At 50.7% G+C, this 19,653-nt stretch overlaps 5 protein-coding genes across 5 annotated transcripts; 3 read left to right on the top strand and 2 right to left on the bottom strand.

The window, feature by feature from the left end:
• Positions 1 to 1,361: 1,361 nt before the first annotated feature.
• POX_a00985 (Aquaporin-3) lies at positions 1,362 to 2,547 on the top strand (the record flags this gene model as incomplete). Its single annotated transcript, XM_050109915.1, has 3 exons — positions 1,362 to 1,693; positions 1,768 to 2,314; positions 2,383 to 2,547. 3 exons carry the CDS (start codon positions 1,362 to 1,364, stop codon positions 2,545 to 2,547), a joined length of 1,044 nt encoding a protein of 347 aa, XP_049973683.1.
• Positions 2,548 to 4,228: 1,681 nt separating this feature from the next.
• Positions 4,229 to 4,835, bottom strand: POX_a00986 (uncharacterized protein; the record flags this gene model as incomplete). The annotated part of the gene is made up of 2 exons (XM_050109916.1): positions 4,229 to 4,517; positions 4,645 to 4,835. 2 exons carry the CDS (start codon positions 4,833 to 4,835, stop codon positions 4,229 to 4,231), a joined length of 480 nt encoding a protein of 159 aa, XP_049973684.1.
• Positions 4,836 to 5,544: 709 nt separating this feature from the next.
• On the bottom strand, positions 5,545 to 7,166 carry POX_a00987 (putative extracellular glycosidase; the record flags this gene model as incomplete). Its single annotated transcript, XM_050109917.1, has 3 exons — positions 5,545 to 6,326; positions 6,398 to 7,006; positions 7,070 to 7,166. 3 exons carry the CDS (start codon positions 7,164 to 7,166, stop codon positions 5,545 to 5,547), a joined length of 1,488 nt encoding a protein of 495 aa, XP_049973685.1.
• A 1,832-nt stretch (positions 7,167 to 8,998) lies between these two features.
• Positions 8,999 to 10,182, top strand: POX_a00988 (Short chain dehydrogenase sor7; the record flags this gene model as incomplete). The annotated part of the gene is made up of 3 exons (XM_050109918.1): positions 8,999 to 9,389; positions 9,474 to 9,951; positions 10,002 to 10,182. The coding sequence occupies 3 exons, from the start codon at positions 8,999 to 9,001 to the stop codon at positions 10,180 to 10,182; spliced, it is 1,050 nt and encodes a 349-aa protein (XP_049973686.1).
• Positions 10,183 to 12,326: 2,144 nt separating this feature from the next.
• On the top strand, positions 12,327 to 18,857 carry POX_a00989 (Adenylate cyclase; the record flags this gene model as incomplete). Its single annotated transcript, XM_050109919.1, has 3 exons — positions 12,327 to 12,499; positions 12,624 to 18,489; positions 18,549 to 18,857. 3 exons carry the CDS (start codon positions 12,327 to 12,329, stop codon positions 18,855 to 18,857), a joined length of 6,348 nt encoding a protein of 2,115 aa, XP_049973687.1.
• Between the last annotated feature and the right edge of the window lie 796 nt (positions 18,858 to 19,653).

Below are 19,653 nucleotides of genomic sequence, written 5' to 3' on the forward strand. Positions count from 1 at the left end.
TCTAGGGGGAAAAACAGGGTCAAATATGTTCTCATTGCAGAGCTTTGACTTGATAGAATATCAATATTTAGTGTGGTGAAGTACTGTTGGGTAAATAGATGTTTCCTTTTTCTTCAAAAAGAATGTTATTACTTCCCCAATTTCCAAGCTCTTCGTTGTTGCAAAATTTCATGAACAGTCTTCTAGAAATTGTAATAGGACCCGCGTGTTCGCCGCAAAGCCTCGGTCAATATTCGGATAAGTCACAGAAGAAATGGAAGCCTTCCTGTATAACCATCCATCCCCCCGCTCTCCCCAATCCTCGGACAGTTCATGCCAGGGTGTGGTGTTGCTGAACTCATTGTGACACTGGGCTTTGTCTTACTGCCGCCGCCACCAAAGTATGACGCTCATTCTCGCAAATACCACCTCTACCATCCAGTGGGAACAGGTCTCTTGTCATCAATTGAGGATCTGCCCGGGAAAAAGAAGGGGGCTCGTTACTGTGCTGATAGCACCAATCCAAGACCTTACTTGCACCTGGCTATTCTTGGTTACCTGGGCCTCAGAAATCGAGAATCGGCCGGCGCTTTCCGACCAAACGGCAGCAGAGTCAAACGCTGCGTCAATTGGGCGTGAATGAGAAGATGCGGCTTGGAGTGATGGCGTTCTCTGTACAGGACAAAAAAATGTTCTGTTGGCTGTCAATTCCGCCTTTTGGAAGAATGGAAAAGAAGGACTTAGGAGAAGAAGCATGGGAGGAAGAAGAGATATAAAAAGAGCAAATATGCCCGTCATGATGGTATGTCTTGAATGTACGACGCCAATTTCCCTCCCCCCTGGCCCGAGTGATACCTGTCAGAGAGCGCAAAAACAGAGAATCGCGCTGAATCCTGCTCTATCGTGGCTGACCGAACTACTTCGTCGTTCATCGCTGCTGATGTTCTGATCTGGGCGGCGCCTCCATGCTTTCTGTTGAAATCTACTACGTCGGTATCCACTCCATGCTCACGCAGATTTGAAAAGTCACAGAGTTACGGGCAGAATAACACGACCACGGACTGTCTTGGAGAGTTTTCGCAATTTTCTTACCAGTACCAGGACGTGTGATATCTATTGGGTAGCCAGGGAAGTGTATGTGTGACACAGTCTTGACTATTGTCCTTGAAGTCGGCAAATCATCGATATAAAATTGACGCACTGCGCCGTCGAGGACGGTTCAATCTCTCAGTTCAAGGATCATTCACAGTCAATACCTACAGAAGACTGGGTTGTTCTTGATATTCTCATTCGCGAAGAAGAAAGAAATTGTATTCTTTTGCGTTCTTATTTTTTTCTTGAACAGCTCATTTCTTGAGTCACAGTTGGCTGTGACGATCAAGATGGGTTCTCCTACAGTTACTACGAGCAATCCCCAGACAATGGCCATCATTCAAAAGGAGATGGGTCTTTCAGACAATAGAAACAGTGACTGCACCTCTGTCTATCTCGGAAGTCAGACAGAGTCATTGGTCCACGACGCTACTATCGAACCAGAACAGCTTGCTGGAGAGCCATCGGTCTTCTGGTATAAGATTCGAGCCTGCGGACGGGATGCCTTCTCCGAGTTCTTTGGAACAATGATATTGATTCTCTTCGGCAATGGAGTGGTCGCTCAAGTTCTACTCAGCCACGGGGAGAAGGGAAACTACCAATCAATCTCATGGGGATGGGGGTTCGTCATCCCTCGCAGTGAATAACCATTCCCTGTTCTTTTCTCTTCAGTGCTAACCAGGCCCATTCATACAGCTTAGGAGTGATGCTTGGAGTATACGTGAGCGGACAGTCCGGAGCCCACATCAACCCGGCCGTCACTTTCGCAAACTGCATCTACCGTGGGTTTCCCTGGCGCAAGTTTCACATTTACGTGATTGCGCAATTACTTGGCGCAATGTGTGGTGCCGCCATTGTCTACGGAAACTACAAGTCCGCCATCGATCTATTCGAAGGCGGCGCCACCATCCGCACAGTACCGGGCTACTCATCGACCGCAACAGCAGGTATCTTCTGTACCTACCCGGCCGAGTTCATGACCAAGACGGGTCAATTCTTCTCCGAGTTTCTGGCCAGTGCCATCTTGATGTTTCTCATCTTCGCACTCAAGGATGATGGAAATCTAGGAGCAGGTCCGCTGACCCCCCTGGCTCTGTTTTTTGTGATTTTTGGAATCGGCGCTTGCTTCGGCTGGGAGACAGGGTACGCGATTAACCTGGCACGAGACTTTGGGCCCAGACTCACATCTTACATGCTGGGGTATGGACATGAGGTGTGGACGGCCGGAAATTATTACTTCTGGGTGAGTTTTCGAACCTTAGTGCTTCACCTGATATCCTCAAATCTGACTCTGAGTCCCTGTCCTTCAAGGTTCCAATGGTAGCCCCCTTTCTGGGCTGTGCATTTGGCGGATGGCTATATGATGTCTTCCTGTACACAGGGGTAGAGAGCTCAGTCAAGACGCCCTGGCTAGGAGTGAAGCGATTATTTTATTTGAATCGCCAACAGCGCCTAAACCTTGACAGTTCTGTTTGAACTTGTACCCGATTATCGGCCTGGGAGCCTTACTTGAAGGATGAGCTCGCGACGTTTCGGAGTCATTTGAGGCACTCGATATTTCAAAAAGGCCTCTGCGCCACTCCAGCCAGGCATGTTTTGTCCATTCATATCGTTTTCTCTCGTGATCGATACTTCCACAGAGGGAAAAAAATACCCGTCAAAGTTACGAGCTCCGCTCGCATCTGGTTTCACGATTGGAATGATTTTTGTCAATAATGAGCACAATTGAATCCTCTTACCTATGTACGTTATGGCTCATGATAATTGCTGCTGATAGTTGGGGACAATGACCGGGAACAGTACCCAACTGCCCGAAATCTTGGTAGGTGCATCACCAGTGCTGTAAAGCCGGAGCTCATATCAATTGAGATTCACACACTCGGTCGAGAAAATTTCCATCCACTCGGCAGATTTATCATGTAAGAAATCTCAGTTTTCGAAGATCGACGTTTGTCAATCTGAATTCGGCACGTCAAAAAGTATAAGAACCGCTTCTATAGGAACATCTCATAGAATTATTCAATCAATTTCAGGAGTGACCGGGCGCGACTGTGAGCGCCTATAGCCTATATGCAATATTAGTTGTATCCACGCTCTGCGGTGGTTGCGTATGAGTCATTGTCCGAGACATTTTTTTTACCTAGCTGGGTAACAATTCCAACCGCAGGGCCCGATTTCTCTAGAACGAGGGCTTCCACTGATCTGCATTGAATAACATGTTCCTCTAAGCTGGGTAAAGGCCTTTCTCTTTTCTTGGATTGACACAACAAATATAGTTGAAAGATTGACAGTCAGGCCTTTCAAACAGAACTGCCTAGTAAATGAATTGAAGCAAACCTAGTAGTAAGATGCCCTATTTCTGTCATGGGCAGATCAATTTGAATTCAGTGAATTCCAACTCCAACGAGTGTTTGTTTGATTTTAATCCTTTGGTTCTTTTTTTTCAACCGGAGCCCGTCACCGAGAATGTTGAAAGATTTGGTCCGAGTAAATTCTCTCAAAACTTTCCAGTGAGCTTCAGCAGGTCTTCATTCTTGCCCCATCATCTCCTGCAGAAATAGAAATAGACTAGCTTAGCGAGGTGCATATGCGACCCCGGCTTCGAAGAATGACTTTTGATCCGGCCGCCCGGGTTTTCTTCCCAGTAGAATGGCAGGCTGATTGATGTTATCGTGTTCAAAGCTTGGTAACATCCAAAGTCAGTCGCGGACCAGTTGACCAAGGGTTTCATACGAGGAGTCCATCCAAGATGATCAACCTCATTGGGAATAGATTGATGGTACACTAAAAGACCAACACCTCCCGGCTCAAAGATCAATCTCATCATTCCCGTATCCAGCGGTAATCCAACCCACCGGATAGCCAAAGCAGCCAAAATATGTCCATGTGCCACACAGACGACATCCTGTGCATGCTGGCTACGATGAGCGATGATCTGGCCACCCGGCCAACTGGCCGAATTACCCGAGATGACTTCTCGAATCTCGCGAACCAATTCGTCAAGACGTCCAGTGACTTGTTGTGGAGATCTTGGTGCCACAGCGAAAAAAAGGAGAAGGGGAGAAAAGAGTATCAGCAAGTCTGTCATCGTACTACGCGACGAGAATTTCGACATCATCCAGGGACAAACGACGGGGAATTTGGGCATTTGTTGTACTCACTCTCCCCCCGGACATCCATCCGTCCAGATATCCCATCGTCCATTCCCATAGTCTTTGATCCGCTTCTCAGTAATCGAATGTAGGGTCATCCCCTCATAGTCTCCGTAATCCCATTCTTCCAACCACTTCGTGATATTGACGTAGGGATCGGCGGTCTCTCCGTGGATGATAGACTCGGATCTCCATTTTTCGCCCGTCTCGCGGTTCAAAAAATGCTGGTGGTGATGGACGCCGAGTCCGAGTATCTCGGCAGTGCGGCGCGCGTTGATTCTCGGGGAACAGTATCTGCGCGTAGCGTCAACGAACCACCTCGATCATCCTCCTTCGCGGGCGCTTCATTTCCTTTTCCCCCACCTCTGTGGTATTCAAGGGTTGGAAAAGGAGATCGATGCCTCTCGTGAGGGATGCATACATCTTGGCAATGGCAGTCGGGTCGATCACCTCATTTTCACCGATCATGCGGTCGCGAATGAACTCGATATCCTTTTCACCCACTCTAGAGAGTGGGATGTCGGTTCGACTGGCAAATTTTCCGCCCGAGATCCAATCCGTCTCGCCATGACGGATGAGAAAGACCCGTGCGGATGTCGTGGGCGCAGTCATCGTTCAGGTGATCGGTATACTTGATCTTTTCAGATCATATGCTCTTCCTTTCGATGAAAGAAGGGGAAAGAAAACCCGTTTATGAAATGCAATGGGTCATTTGCTGCTCAAGATGGGTTTTTACTGGCGGCAATGTAGTTGCTTATGTGCTTCCATCCTCATCACTGAGGTCAGTCTTTCGTCTAGATGGGGGATTCGGAATATAGTTCCTATGGGAGACCAGGATCAACCCCTCTAAAGCTAATTTCATAATCTGAGTCGTCTTTCTCGGCAAGCAAAAACATGACAATCTACACCTTTGGTTGCTCGGGATGAAATTCCGTCGCGGAATTGCCTTTTGCAATTTGGATTCTATAACGAGGGCTCTCTGAAGATGTCAGGTCATCATCACCACATAATGAAAACTGGCATGGCACCCTCAAGAGGTCACAGCAAGAAACGAGTGGCCAAAGATAACAAACGCCGAAATAAAGACCCGGTAAACTCGAAACGCCAATATGCAAGGTTCTTCTATCGAGTGAGCATGATCAAACAACACAACAAAAGGAAGTCAGAAGTGATATAGCACACAGCGACAGGATTCGCTGGATGCAAAGTTCTCGGAAGAACTGTGCTAAGGTCATTCAATCGTCAACATTTAAGAATAGTCGTACAATCCGAACTTCGTCAAAAGCAAGGAAAAAGAACACAGACAAACCAACATTTCCAATCACAGCATGACAAGAGCGGCCCCGAGCAGTATGGTGGTGAAGGCTACGCCCGCCATCGTAGGTGCCTGATAAAAGACGATTCCACGGCCAGTCGACGGCGCAGAGCTCGGCAGTGGATGGGCTGTTTCTGCTGAGGTGGTCATGCTTGTGGGCTTTTCCACCTGTGAATGCTCCAAATGATGATGTTTAGCGTCGGTGGAGCCAGGTGATGTAGGCCGTGTCCACCGCGTTGCGTTGTTAGTCGAAACTGTTTTAAGCCCAGAAGGGAAACGTGAAACCGACGAAGAGGCCGAGGAGGCTGATGTACATCGGGAGATAGACTGTGAGAGAAGTTGGTCGGGTTTAGCCGGGGTCATAATCGGTCTGCTGGTAGGTAGAAGGCAATGCTCACTCGCTGAACCGCCGCTGGGTGGCTGAATGTGCCCGGAGCCAGAATGCCAGCCGGGAGGAAACCGGCTTGTGGAAAAGCTCGTTGGGGAGCCTGTCGCAACCCAGGGCCAAACGTCAGGGGTCACGAAGCTGGAAGTTTCGCGATGGGTCCCGCTCCAAGGAATAGGAACACTGTCTGCCGTTGCGGTAATCACGGGTGCCGGCTGGGCTACTGTCGGCTCATCGCCGCCATTGCCATTGACTTGGCCACCATTGGAAATAATGGACTCCCATGAGCCTGAGTGATCACCATAGCTGTAAGAGTTGCCGGTTGAGTAGTCGGTCACGGTCATCGATTTGAGATACATTGTGAAGGGACCCTTGCTGTAGTCGGTCACTCCGCCAGCCCAGTCTAGTCAAGCAAGTTAGAGTCTCCTGCTGCAACAAGATGAGAACGCCACCACAGGGGAGAATCAAACGCACCGATGGTTCCTTGCGCATTATCCGGATCACCACCAGCCCAGACACCAACCTTGATCATCATCGGAGTCTGCGGGTATTGGTTGCTGTCCGCAGTCGCAGGTGTCAGAACACGGACAGTTTGACCATCGATAGCCCAAACAATCTGGGAGCTTGTCCAGTCAACGGAGTAGGTGTGAAATCCGTCGTGATTCCCTTGGTTGGCATGAAAGGCACCACGATTGTAGCTGCTGGTGTCGCCTTTGCCGAAGTAATTTGTCTGCACCTTAGTATTGTCGCCGCCCAACCATTCCCAATCAATCTCGTCCAGGTCGTCGGACTGCAAGACAGCGCTGCTGACAATACCCGTTCCCGGCGCGGCTTTAATCGTGTACTCGACTCTACCGAACATGATGTACCAGCCAGACTGGATCAAGGGCCCATCACCCTTTTTGGTGACTGTGAAGGCAGCTCCATTGGTGCTATCGTAGGTGACAGCCCCGGAGGCAGCGAACTCGACAGACGAGCCAGCCGTGAAATCGTAAGTTTGTCCAGCCTTTCCGAGCGCAGTGTCCGCGGGGCATGCTATGTGAATATCACCGGGATCAGCCAAGTTTCGGACGTTGTGGGAGCCTGCAGCCTGGCAGCCCTATTGTCATGACGTGCAGTCTTTGTCTAGTATTGTTGACGACTCACTTTTCTGCAGAGGGTTGCAGTCTGTGTAAGTCTGGGCAGTGATCAAAACAGCTGAGCACAGAAGGCCCGCGGTCGTACGCAGAGGCTGGAACTTCATGGTGGGCAGTGTCGATGCAAAGCCCGAGTCGGAAGAAGTATATCGGGAGCAATATGTGGTAATGTGTGATACCCGTCGATGAAACTGAAGAGATAACTGAATGCACAAGGAGCAAAGGCAATGCAACTTGAAGATGGGAAGAAAAACAGATAGACAAGAAACACAATGACGACGACCTGCCGACCAAGAGCTGCGGTGAAACCGCAGCAGGAGCGACCTTAGCTCATCGGAGCCATCGTGAATGGCAACTCCCAGCCACCTGCTTTTTTTTGAGTCGACCGCAACTTGCTTCTTGGCGCCCGCAGCTTCATTAGCACCTGCCTAGAACTGGGGCTTTCCCCCCTCGAGAGACATGACTGACGATTGCCCTCGTTGAGCGCCGATCGGTGGATCGCTCTTCAATTGTCATGGAGCCCAATCAAGAATGGTAATCCTCAGCATTCCTCCGCGCCACGTTGTTCAACCGTCAGCCGTCGAGTCCACAATCCAGTCGAGCCCAGTATAGTAGAGATCTTGCCCGGCATATTCTTCCGATCCGAACTAAAGAAAGATGCATGTTCGACAATGACCCAAAATGCCTCAACGCGAACTTTCGAAAGAGCGTGCAGTGCCGACTCCGTGAGCTTCCACGCTAGTTCGACACTAACGGCAGGACAGAATTGACACTGGTTGGAGCTTGGCCCCCCAGCCTCTTCGTCGAACCCTCTTCCTAAACCTAGCACAAAGATCTACGCGTACCAGCAAAAATGACCATCCCCGGATCTCACTCATGAACACAGCTTACCCATCAGCCATGAGCTTAAATCTCTGGAGCTGTCAATTCGTAGGTGGTTGTCCAAAGACTCAAGAAGCCGCGTCGTCCGACCGACGATTTGATGTTCCATGAGTCGACAAAAACTTGCTGGTCGGAGCACACTCGGTCGGTTGCCTAGTCCAACCGCACTTCCGCGGCGTAAACAACCGGAGCACGCTTCGCATTCGCGAAAAAGCCCAACTGCGTACAGCTTCTCCTCTGTTATTCTGTTTGATTGCCAGACTGGGTCTAGGTGGTCGGGAAGGGACCTTGATACCTTCCACTCAGAACGTTGACCGCAGGTGATCGTCTCACAAATACGTATAACCACCTGCCCGTACGAGACCTGTGCAAAGCCTTAATGGAGCAGCGAACATTGATTCATGGATGTGAGAGAAATGTACCTTCCTACGTATGTAAACCCCGGGGTCATAGACAGCGCCGAGTCAGCTGGTCAGGTCCGACCGTCTGCTGTAACCTTAGTTGTCGTATTGGGTGATTCATTGCTTTCTCGGTGTCTTGCTATGCCTATTGGTGCGATGGGCTGCAGTGCAACGGGAAGATGATCCATCACTACTCTAGCCTACGGTTGATACGGAAGAGCTGCCAGGTGTTCACTCGGCAGAGACTCGAACGATGCTGTGCTGAAGAACCCTCAAATGCAATCGGCTACATTTTCCACGCCTATGCTACTCCCGAAATTAAGAGAGAGATCAGCCCGAGGCAGGAATAAGCACGGGAAGTCGAATTAATTAGAAAGTTTAAGTTTCCGGCTGTGTTCCAAGCGAATGCTGATCTCCTCGCAAAGAGCGGTTTCGCACCCTTTGACTTGGTAATTTTTTTTCTTTTGTTCTTTAAGAAATAAAAAAGAGGGCATAACAGGCGGAGCCACCCGCTGTCAGTGTTTGTGTTTAAGCAAATAATAAAAACTACATGTATCTCTCGCTTTCCGCATTTACTTCTTAGTCTCCAACTAACCACACGAGTTTCAGAAAATACTTTGCTGGACTGATCGGTTGAGCCACCGAGACATTTCAGCATGTCCGTATCAGCATTCATGCCAATACCTCCGGGGACCAGCTTGGAAGGAAAGACAGTTCTCATCACCGGGGCCACCTCTGGCCTTGGCCTTGAATTCGCGCGTCAAGCGTTACACTTGAGCGCCTCTCGTGTCATTATCACGGCTCGCTCACAGGAGAAAGCGAATGCTGCTCTCGCAACCCTTCGGGCTGACTGCCAGCTTGAGGGTATGAGCCTCGGGGACAGATTGCATAGTCTTCTTCTGGAACTAGATGATTATGACTCTGGTATGAACCTCGTGCAAAATGTGTATGCAAAATACTCTGAACTTGACATTCTCCTCTGCAATGGTGGCACGAACAGTTTTGAGTTTCAGATCAGCAAAAGTGGACATGAGCGACTGATGCAAGGTACAGATTCCTAGTCTATGACCATTGCTACTGGCTACGGGCTCCCGCTAACGAGTACATGGTTCTGACTCTCTTGAAATCTAGTGCACTGTTACACACACTTTCTCATTGTCCTCAGCTTGATGCCTCTGCTTCGCCAGACGGCGGCATTACGGGGTACACCCACAAGAGTGACTTTTGTGAGCTCGTATAGCCACGCAGATCACACACTTGAGACCAATCCTATTGCTCCTGATGAATCAGTGATAAGCCATTTTGACAACAGCCAAACTCCATTTCGGGGAACACGATACCAGGATGCCAAGTTGGTCGTAACTGCTTATGTACAGTTTCTCGCAACGCGACTGTTGCCTTCGCAGGTCATCGTCAACTGTGTTTGCCCGGGAATAGTTGCAACAAACATCACCAGTCAACTACCGTTGTGGGTTCGATTAATTCTATATGTGTACTTCAAGCTCAAGGCGCGACCAGTTGGCGAAGGAGTACGGGTTTTAATTTACGCCGCGGTCATTGTCGGCGCGGAAAGTCATGGTAAATTCGTGAAGGCGAGCGAGATGGATAGGTAAATGTGCCCCCTTTCCAACCTACGAAATAAAGCTCATGACCTCGCAGTGGTGCAACTTTTTTGTCTCAACCGGCAGGCAGTCAATTTATTGCAAAGCTCGGGGCCGAAATCATGATCGAAATGTCGAGGATCAATCCCGAGTTGCAGAACGCCTTTGGGGAGCATGGAAACTCCCCCTTACAACCCTCAAGGGCAAGCTGCAAGACAGAAAATGTTGTGATGTTATGAGCCTCTCGATGCATGTGTGTATTCACGGCGATTATCCGCCAAATTGCTGAGCATTCTTCGTTATTATTCCGCGAATTCGGACTGGATATCCAGCGAGACTTACTGATTCATGATCCCGCCTGAGGGTCTTGACGCGCCAAAGACGAAGGTTATTATTCCATCCACCTTGTGCATCATGTCTTAGCTATTGAGGAAATCATTCCCAACAGTATTTAGCTTGGGAATTCTCCTTGGGGAGTTCTTCTTTTCGTTGATGACGGTCTTCCGCTACTAATTTAGCAGTTCGCCAGCCATGAAGCTTGCTGATCCCGAGGCTACGCGAGAGAAGACTACCTATACCTATGCTTTCTGTGCCTGACAGACAAGGCAGGCCCTGTCTTACATCTATGCAAATGGGTGGATTTGGGGGCACGGTCAACTTTGAACGTCGACGTGGTGGACGTAATCCATATATCTCGGAGATGTTGCCACGCAAGCCTTGACTCTGTTATTCATGACAACAACAAAAATGAGGCAACGGAAATAGGTATCACCTAACCAGCTCTCTTATCGTCTTCTATTGGTTCTACAGGTACGACTCTAAAGCTAGTAGGTTGCTGGTACAAAATGTCCGCATTTCAACTCTAGTAAATCAAATCTGGACCTTCAACCGTTCGTTGGCCCTTGTAGCCCACGAAACCGTAACTGCATCCAAGGTGCGATGACGAATGTCATCTTTCTGCACCGTGGGACGACCAAAAAGGAAAAGATGTAGCTGTACTCCTTGGCTCTCACAATGTCAGATTCCCCGTCCAGAAGGATATGGGTATAATAAAGATAGCTGCCAATTTGTTGATGTCCTGAACCTGATGGAAGGTAGACGTCTCTGCACAGGATAGTCCATACGGTGAGAGTTTTGCCGCAAGAACTGCGTAGTTGATGCTCCAATCCTGGTTTCTCTGTGAATGTGGCGAGCCCTCTTGACTCCTCTCCCTCTTTCATCCTGCCCAATGCTAGTCTGCCTCACACACGAGCCTATCGGTAAGGACCAAGATTGACCACGGGACCATCCCCCACCAACAAGACTAAGCGTTGTCGCCAGCACCCAAAAGGAAAGAAAAGGCCCTCCCGAGCTCCACCAAACTCCCCATCAAGCACGGACAGCGTCACGGACCACCAGCCCCAGACACAAACTGCTCAAGGCTCAAGGCAATTGAATCTTTTGTCGACAAAAGGTAGTGAGATACTCATTTAATCTCCTGCTGTTGCGGATTTCTGCTTGGATGACCGGCTGTCTGACTCCGAGGCTCATCGAGCTACAGGCCAATCATTTCGCCGAACTTGAAGCTCTCTAGCGCATTGAGCCTCAACTCCTCTCCCTCATCCGACCGTGTGCGGCAGCTCTTCGTTTCATCCTTTCTTCTACCTCCTCTCCCCCCCTCTTCTGCCGATCCAACCTCTATCTTGATCGGCCAAGTTTGAGCCAGCGGTATTCAGGTTCCTCCTTTGTGCACTGGCTGAACCCTTTCCCCCCTCCAAGACTCAGCAGTTTTCCGTATCTCTTCTCATTCGCTCAACCAAACCCCGTTCACGTGTGTCGCACCTCGCTGTGGCCTCGACGGAGATCAGCCGCACGTTTCAGGTCGGCTGCTTGATTCAGTTGGCCGGCTCACTTCCTCCCACTTGACCTCTATCCTGCTGGCAGATCATGACCCAGTGGTGATTGTCCTTTGCCTGATCGCCCGAAACCCGCACCCGCACCGGCCCCTCAGCTTTTCTGGCGTGACTTTTGACCCTCGCAGTTGATCCTGTCGTGTCGCCCTTTTCATCGATGACATCGCTCTCGTCCGCAATCTCACCTTGATCAGTACCATTGATATTCTCCAAGGCCTCTCCCATTCGTCAGACAAACCGTCACGTCGGCCAGCTGCCTCCAATCCTCAGGCCTCGAGCTCCGCCCCGTGGCGCAAGCATCCGCGATCACAGAACCGTGCCACACGCCGCCGACTACAGTCACGATTTGACCTCCCACACCGAAATTACCAGTTCAAGCACACCACCCATTCATGGTGCGCGGCCTTGAAGGTCTCATGATACTCGCGGACGCTGTGCGTGGTGAATTGTCCTAGGCCTCGACGGAGATTTGGCCAATCTCAAGATCAGCCATGCCCACGCGGGATCATGAGCAACCCGACCGACAGGGCTCTGAGAGCTCCGCCGGGAGCTGGAAGTCTCAAGACACTGTCCGGAATACCGAGTCCTTGCGTCCCGATGAGCTGGAGCCAGCATTCGACGGTCGCAACGCTGAACAGTTCCCAGGATCAATAGGTGCAGAAAGGTAAGGCTTTCTTCCTCCGCTAAGGATCTGGTTCACGCATCGGAGAAGATCACGCAATGCATGCCGTTCAACAAGCAAAAATAAATAAGACACGTGAGGGAGGCTGAAATAACTCTACTTGCAGATCAGGTCCTCCGAGACCGGTTGGAATCGACTGGGGATGGACGTGGAACTCCCCCGATATCTCTCCGACCGAGGAGCGCAAGGGCTCTGGCTTCAGTCACCATCGCAAGGCTCTGGCAGTCCTTGGAGCAGGCGACGACCCAATGTGTTCCTCTTCTAGCTTCCACCCCCCTCCGATTCATCCTCCACGGCCTAAACCCGAAGAACCTGATTCAATCGCTCCTTGGGTCACACCAGGTAGCTCTGATGGCCCCGGTACATTTCTGAATTCAGCTTCTGAATATGAACCGTCTCCAGCATCAGCAACATTCCGTCCAACCACCGGGCGGACTTTCGCCAGTGAGCCTGGTGACTTGGACTGGAACACCGACCACCGCAGACCGTCTGCAACGAGCATGACAAGCAGCACGGGATCAAAATCGAGCACCGGAGCTAGACTGTGGAAGAAGAAGTCCAAAGCGTCAGCGAGCGACGAGTGGCCCGTGCCAGACGAGCCAGACGAGGACGGCTCGTACAGCTCGTTCGGCAAACGCGGGGGTCTAGTCGACAAGGTCAAGGCGAGGGAGAGGGCCAACTCCGATGGGTCAGAAGCTTCGCAACGGCATGCACGCACCCGAGCTGGAACGCCGGCTCCTTCAAGCGAAGTGACTCCATGGCTGTACCAGAATGTCAACGATATTTCGCAATACGGTGAAGCACCTGTCCGACAAGTGCCTACCGGACCGGATGGGCAGCGTCTGGCCTCAACCAGTAGCAACACTCGTGGAATCACCAGAGAGCCAAGCCGAAGAACGGCCAACGGACACCGTCACTCGAGGAGCAAGAGAGAAAAGCCCACCCTGGCGGGTGACTTGGCTGGATATCATGGCCGACCCGCAGGCGGGCGGGATGATATTGGAGTCGGCTCGAAGCCCTTTTACGGCGGTGAACAATATCTCAATTCCTCCAGTGCAATGAGCTCCCAAACTACGCTGGGCCGGCCCACTAGTCCAACTCCAAGTCTCCAAAGCGCCGTCTATCGCGAACATGGCCAGAATTCCCCCGGCGGTCAGCATGACAAGCGTGGTCTTTTGACCCGAGTCCGACATCTGTTGCCGGGCGGACACAAACCGTATGATAAGTCCAAGCACGATCACACACTGAGGCGACAACCCAGCCTAGAGGGCAGCTCAACTCGTCTCGATGTGGCAGAATCGGACAGGAAAAAGGATGGATCGAAGCGAAAGTTGAAGGGGCGCTTCCCAATTGGTGGAGATGGTCACGCATCAAGGGAGAACGCTGTCCAGGACGAAGAAGGCTCACATGTCTTCAAGCTCGACACCAATCTGAAAGATATGAATGACATTGTTCGCGCAGCTTCTCCGGGTCAGATGAGACGAATCGCCGATGGCACTACCACGCCACGAGAGGATCCAGCCAGGCCTGAGCAAGGCGCTGGTCTTGACACGTGGTCTGCACCTGAAAGTTGGGCTGTAAAGAAGGAGAAAGAGCCGCTTGTGGAAGCAGTACCTCAGCAGCCAACTAGTGCGGCATACTTCATTCGAATTTTCCGCATCGATTCGACATTTGCGACGCTCTCAGCCGGCGTGAACGCCACTGTTGCTGAAATCTTGTATATGCTTGGAAGAAAGTCTTTCCTCCAAGATCACCTTAACAACTATGAAATTGTGCTACGGAAAAACGACTTATCGCGACAGCTTGAACATAACGAACGTCCGATTTTAATGCAAAAAAGACTGCTGGAGCAGGTTGGGTACACCGACAAAGATCGCATTGAGGACATTGGTCGAGAGGACCACAGTTATCTTTGTCGCTTCATTTTTCTGCCGACAAAGCTAAGTGGCTACACCAGCCTCGAGGGCGACCCAGGATTCAGCAAAATGTCGAAATTCAGTCACGTTGATCTTCAAGGTCGAAGTCTGGTCACCATTCCAATCACGCTTTATAAGAAGTCTCTGGAAATCATTTCACTCAATTTGTCCAGAAACCTTTCATTGGACGTACCGAAGGATTTCATCCAAGGTTGCACCAATTTGCGAGAGATCAAATATATTGGCAATGAGGCTCGATATCTTCCTGCGAGCTTCAGCCTGGCTTCTCGTCTCACTTACCTGGATATCTCCAACAACTGTCTGGAAGAGCTGGAACATGCACAATTAGACCGATTAGTTGGTCTGGTCAGCATCAAGATGGCAAACAACCAATTGACAAAGTTGCCCAGCTACTTTGGGAATTTCCAGTACCTTCGGAGTTTGAACATGTCTTCCAACAGCTTCAAGGAATTTCCTGAATTTTTGTGCAAATTGCGAAGCTTGGTTGATCTTGACATCAGCTTTAACAGCATCGAGGAAATCCCTAATATTGGACAGTTGGTTACGCTCGAGCGCCTATGGATGACAAACAACAATATCAGCGGTGCGCTTGACGACTCGTTCCGAGAGCTGGCGAACCTGAAGGAGATAGATGGCCGATTCAATGCAATCACCAATATTGACAATATCTCTCGACTGCCGCGGCTGGAGCAAGTTTTCTTTGGCCACAATCTTATTTCGCGGTTCCGTGGCGCGTTCCCTAAGCTTCGCAATCTCCACTTGGACCACAATCCTCTCACTCAATTCGACATTGATGCTCCTATGCCGACCCTTAGTTCATTGAATTTGGCGTCGGCGAAGATATCGCAGTTCCGTGACGCCATGTTTGAGAACCTACCCAACGTATCCAAGCTGATTCTCGATAAAAATCATCTGTCCTCAATTTCCGTGCAAATTGGCAAGCTGCGCCGACTCGAACATTTCAGCATCATAAAGAATCCACTGGGATCATTGCCAGCTACCATCGGATGCCTCACAGAACTCAAGGAACTCAACGCGAGGGAGTGTAATCTCAAATTTCTACCCGATGAAATTTGGCACTGCGCAAAGTTGGAAACTTTGAACGTCTCTACGAACCTCTTGACTACTTTCCCCAAGCATGGTGCGCCCCAGCCTCTGGTTCCTGGTGAACCCACCACGACTCCAATGGCGACGCCAGCGCTGAGCGGAAATCCGAGCTACGAGGAACTCGGCCCATTGGATGAGCCAGGCAGTCTACGCCGCCCTAGTCAGACATCCGGTGGCCTCGGTGGATCTAGTTCACCTCCCAATGCCTCTCACCGTCATCCATCCACTACTCCTTCTGTCGGCCACACAGGCCCGCGAAAGGTATCTGCGGCATCGCGGACTGCCACTGATACAAGCTCTGGATCTCGCAAGGATTCCAATTTCTCACAGCACGCAGCGACTGTGACGTTTGCCGGGTCTCTGCGAAACCTGTACCTTGCGGACAACCAGCTGGATGACGATATCTTCCGCGAACTAGCGCGTCTGCCTGAGCTGCGCATCGTGAATCTGTCGTACAATGAGCTGACAGAGCTCCCACAAGGTGTTCTCAAAAGATGGCCATTGATTTCAGAGCTCTACCTGTCAGGCAATGAGCTGACATCGCTTCCGTCCGACGATCTGGAAGAAGGTAGCAACCTCAAAGTGCTGCACATCAATGGTAATCGGTTCCAAGTCTTGCCCGCGGAGCTTTGCAAAGTCAGCAAGCTATCCGTTCTCGATGCGGGAAGTAATGCACTGAAATATAATGTGTCCAACTGGCCATACGATTGGAATTGGAATTGGAACCGGAGTTTGAGGTACCTCAATTTTTCAGGTAACAAGCGGCTCGAGATCAAGCCAAATATTGGCACCATTGGCCAGTCGACTGGAAGTGGTGCGGACCTGACCGATTTCTCCTCCCTCACTCATCTCCGAGTCCTGGGTCTCATGGATGTCACGTTGACAATTCCGACCATTCCTGACGAGAACGAAGATCGCCGTGTAAGAACCTCTGCGTCCTTGGCCGGATCGCTCGCTTACGGAATGGCCGATACGCTGGGCCGAACCGAGCATCTTTCAATTATCGACATGATAGTTCCTCGCTTGAAGCCTGACAATGTCGAGACGTTGGTGGGTATGTTTGACGGTTCCACGATGTCCAGTGGTGGCTCCCGTGTTGCGAAGTACCTTCATGAGAACTTTACTCCCACCTTTTCCCGTGAACTCAAGAGACTACAGACAGGCCAGGAGGAAACTCCGCTCGATGCACTTCGACGCACATTCTTGTCTCTGAATAAGAACATGGCCGGGCATGCGTACCGTTCAATCGATGATCGGGAACTCAGGCAATATAACCGCGGGTCGGCCGCATCAAAACAGCTCTGTCGCGACGACATTCACGCCGGCGGGGTTGCCACTGTGCTCTACCTGAACAATATGGACTTGTACGCGGCCAATGTTGGTGACGCCCAAGCAATTCTTGTGAAACAAGATGGCTCATCACGCCAGTTGACTCGTGTTCATGACCCGGCAGAGTCAAGTGAACGTGCACGTATTCGTTCTGCCGGCGGATTTGTTTCGCGCAATGGCAAATTGAATGATGTGCTCACTGTCTCAAGGTGCTTCGGTCATTTCCCGATGATGCCCGCTGTCATCGCCGCCCCATCTACATTACATACAACCCTCACGGAGCAGGATGAGATGATCATTTTGGGTTCAAAAGAATTGTGGGAGTTCGTTACCCCTCAATTAGTCGTTGACGTGGCAAGAGACGTCTATCCCAATTTGATGCTTGCGGCTCAGAAGCTTCGCGATCTTGCGATCTCGTTTGGAGCAACCAACAAGTTGATGGTGATGATTCTGGGTGTCAGTGAACTTCAGCGCCGCCAGAAGAAGTGGTCGCGACCGAGCATGAACCTGGAACGCTCGACATTCCCGGATGACGGTATCGTTCCCTCAACGAAGATTCGACGAAGACCTCGAGACGTGCCAGCGGATACTCGCCTTGCGCGCTTCGACTACGTGGACGCACCCATCGGTGAATTGGCCATCATATTTACCGATATCAAAAGATCGACTGGTCTGTGGGAGACCTGTCCAGACGCCATGCGCTCGGCGATTTCCATCCATAATGATATCCTTCGGCGGCAATTAGGAATCATTGGCGGCTACGAGGTCAAGACGGAAGGCGATGCTTTCATGGTGGCCTTTTCCACCACGACTGCGGCTTTACTTTGGTGCTTCAATTGCCAGAATAGTCTTTTGGAAGCCGAATGGCCTACTGAAATTCTTGATCAGCCCCAGTGTGAGGTCGTCACCGATGTGGAAGGAAACATCATCTCCCGCGGATTGTCTGTGCGCATGGGCGGCCACTGGGGTGAGCCTGTCTGTGAGAGAGATCCTGTCACGAACCGCATGGATTACTTTGGTCCGATGGTCAACCGAGCATCTCGAATTTCCGCTGTTGCTGATGGCGGACAGATCTTTGTCTCCTCCGATTTCATGAGCGATATCCAGCGCAACCTGGAGATATTTGCTGATGCCGAGCGATCTGCCTCTACCAGTTCAACTGACAGCCATCCACGAGTTGATAGTCTGGGACATAACATTCGCCGCGAGCTGAATCAGCTGAATAGCCAAGGCTTTGTGATCAAAGATCAGGGCGAGCGGAAACTCAAAGGACTGGAGAACCCCGAACCACTCTACCTTGTTTATCCTCATGCGCTAGCAGGTCGCCTGTCGAGCTTGGAAGAATCTAATATCGAAAAGGAGGGACAGCCAGCAACAATTGAGAAGACGTCTCAGCTCAACTTAAATACCGACGATATCTGGCGACTCTGGGAGGTCACCCTTCGTCTTGAAAGACTTTGCAGTGCCCTGGAGAATCCCAGCGACAAAGGACTCCGGGAACCCAACCTCGCGCTGTTCAACATGGTGAAAAATCATGGCGGCGAGCTCAACGACCCGACTGTGCTCAGCTTGATCGACCAGCAGGTTACTCGCATCGAGGTAAGGTTCTCTTTCATGTTTTTTGTTCGATACCCTGTACTCACTTGCAACCCATATAGGTCAACATCAATACTCTCGCGATACGCAACCTGATGCGCCCTTTCAAGCCAGGGGACAAGCTCGAGGATCATGCTGCTCCCATTGGCGATATCTTCCAACAACTGGCCACACAGCTGGCAGAATACCGTGCCCTCCAAGAGCAGGTAGGCACCGGGGCTGCTGGCATTCCTGGTGGGCCACCCGCTCCTCACTACGGTGGCATTACGATGCACTCAAACCTCAGCGGTGATAGTAATCTGACGTCCGCTTCATCGTCTTTCCCCCACTTGGACAATCTCCGTTCCTTCGACTCCCGCAACAATCGATAATCAGGCGGCATGCACACATATCTTTGTCAGACATACTCTCGCAGTCTGATCTTCGTGAGGTCAGCCTCATTATGACCTTTTGAGCGCTCTTTCATGGCCCAATCTTTCACTTATCCCCCCCCTGGTGCTTTCTTGCTTCTCCCCCTTCCAGGACCTGTTAATTATTTTGTTCTTTCCCTTGTGCTTGGGCGGTATCTGACATTTGAAAGGGACTGGTCTCGGCTGGGGTTTTGATATTCTTTTCTTGTGTTTTATGTGCGGCATAGGTGGACACGGAGCATGGGGGTGAATGTGGCTTACAACCATTTTCGGACCATTACTTTCAGATTTGATTTGATTTGATTTGATCTGACCGATTTTGACGTGTGCTCACCCATATGTATCTGCAGTAGTCTTGAGAAGTAAGTAACACCGGGAGGTTTCCCGTCTTGCGTTCATCCACCTGGGGAAATAGTAGTAGCCATGGGCCAAATCCCAATGAAAGGATTTCCGAGACAAGTTCGTATGGCAGTCTGGAACTCCTCGTAGTATACATGAAGTGTACAATACACGACTGCATCCATGGTGCATCCATCACGTCCTATTATTTATTATTTACTGGTCGAGGTCACCCAAGCGTTTCCACACAAGCTGAGCTCCTTCGTGAGCGGGCTGTAGGTGGCGAGACAGTCACGTGTCTTGTCTGTTTGTTTCCTGCGTCATCGTGCGACGCTCTTTCACATCCAACTTGCATGATTCTCTTCTCTTTCTTGACCTTCTCCTGCTTCAGGCCTCTTTGTCCAGGCCTCATCATTGA

This window comes from Penicillium oxalicum, chromosome I (assembly GCF_001723175.1).
Source record: "Penicillium oxalicum strain HP7-1 chromosome I, whole genome shotgun sequence".
In the NCBI taxonomy this organism is placed as follows: Eukaryota; Fungi; Ascomycota; class Eurotiomycetes; order Eurotiales; family Aspergillaceae; genus Penicillium; species Penicillium oxalicum.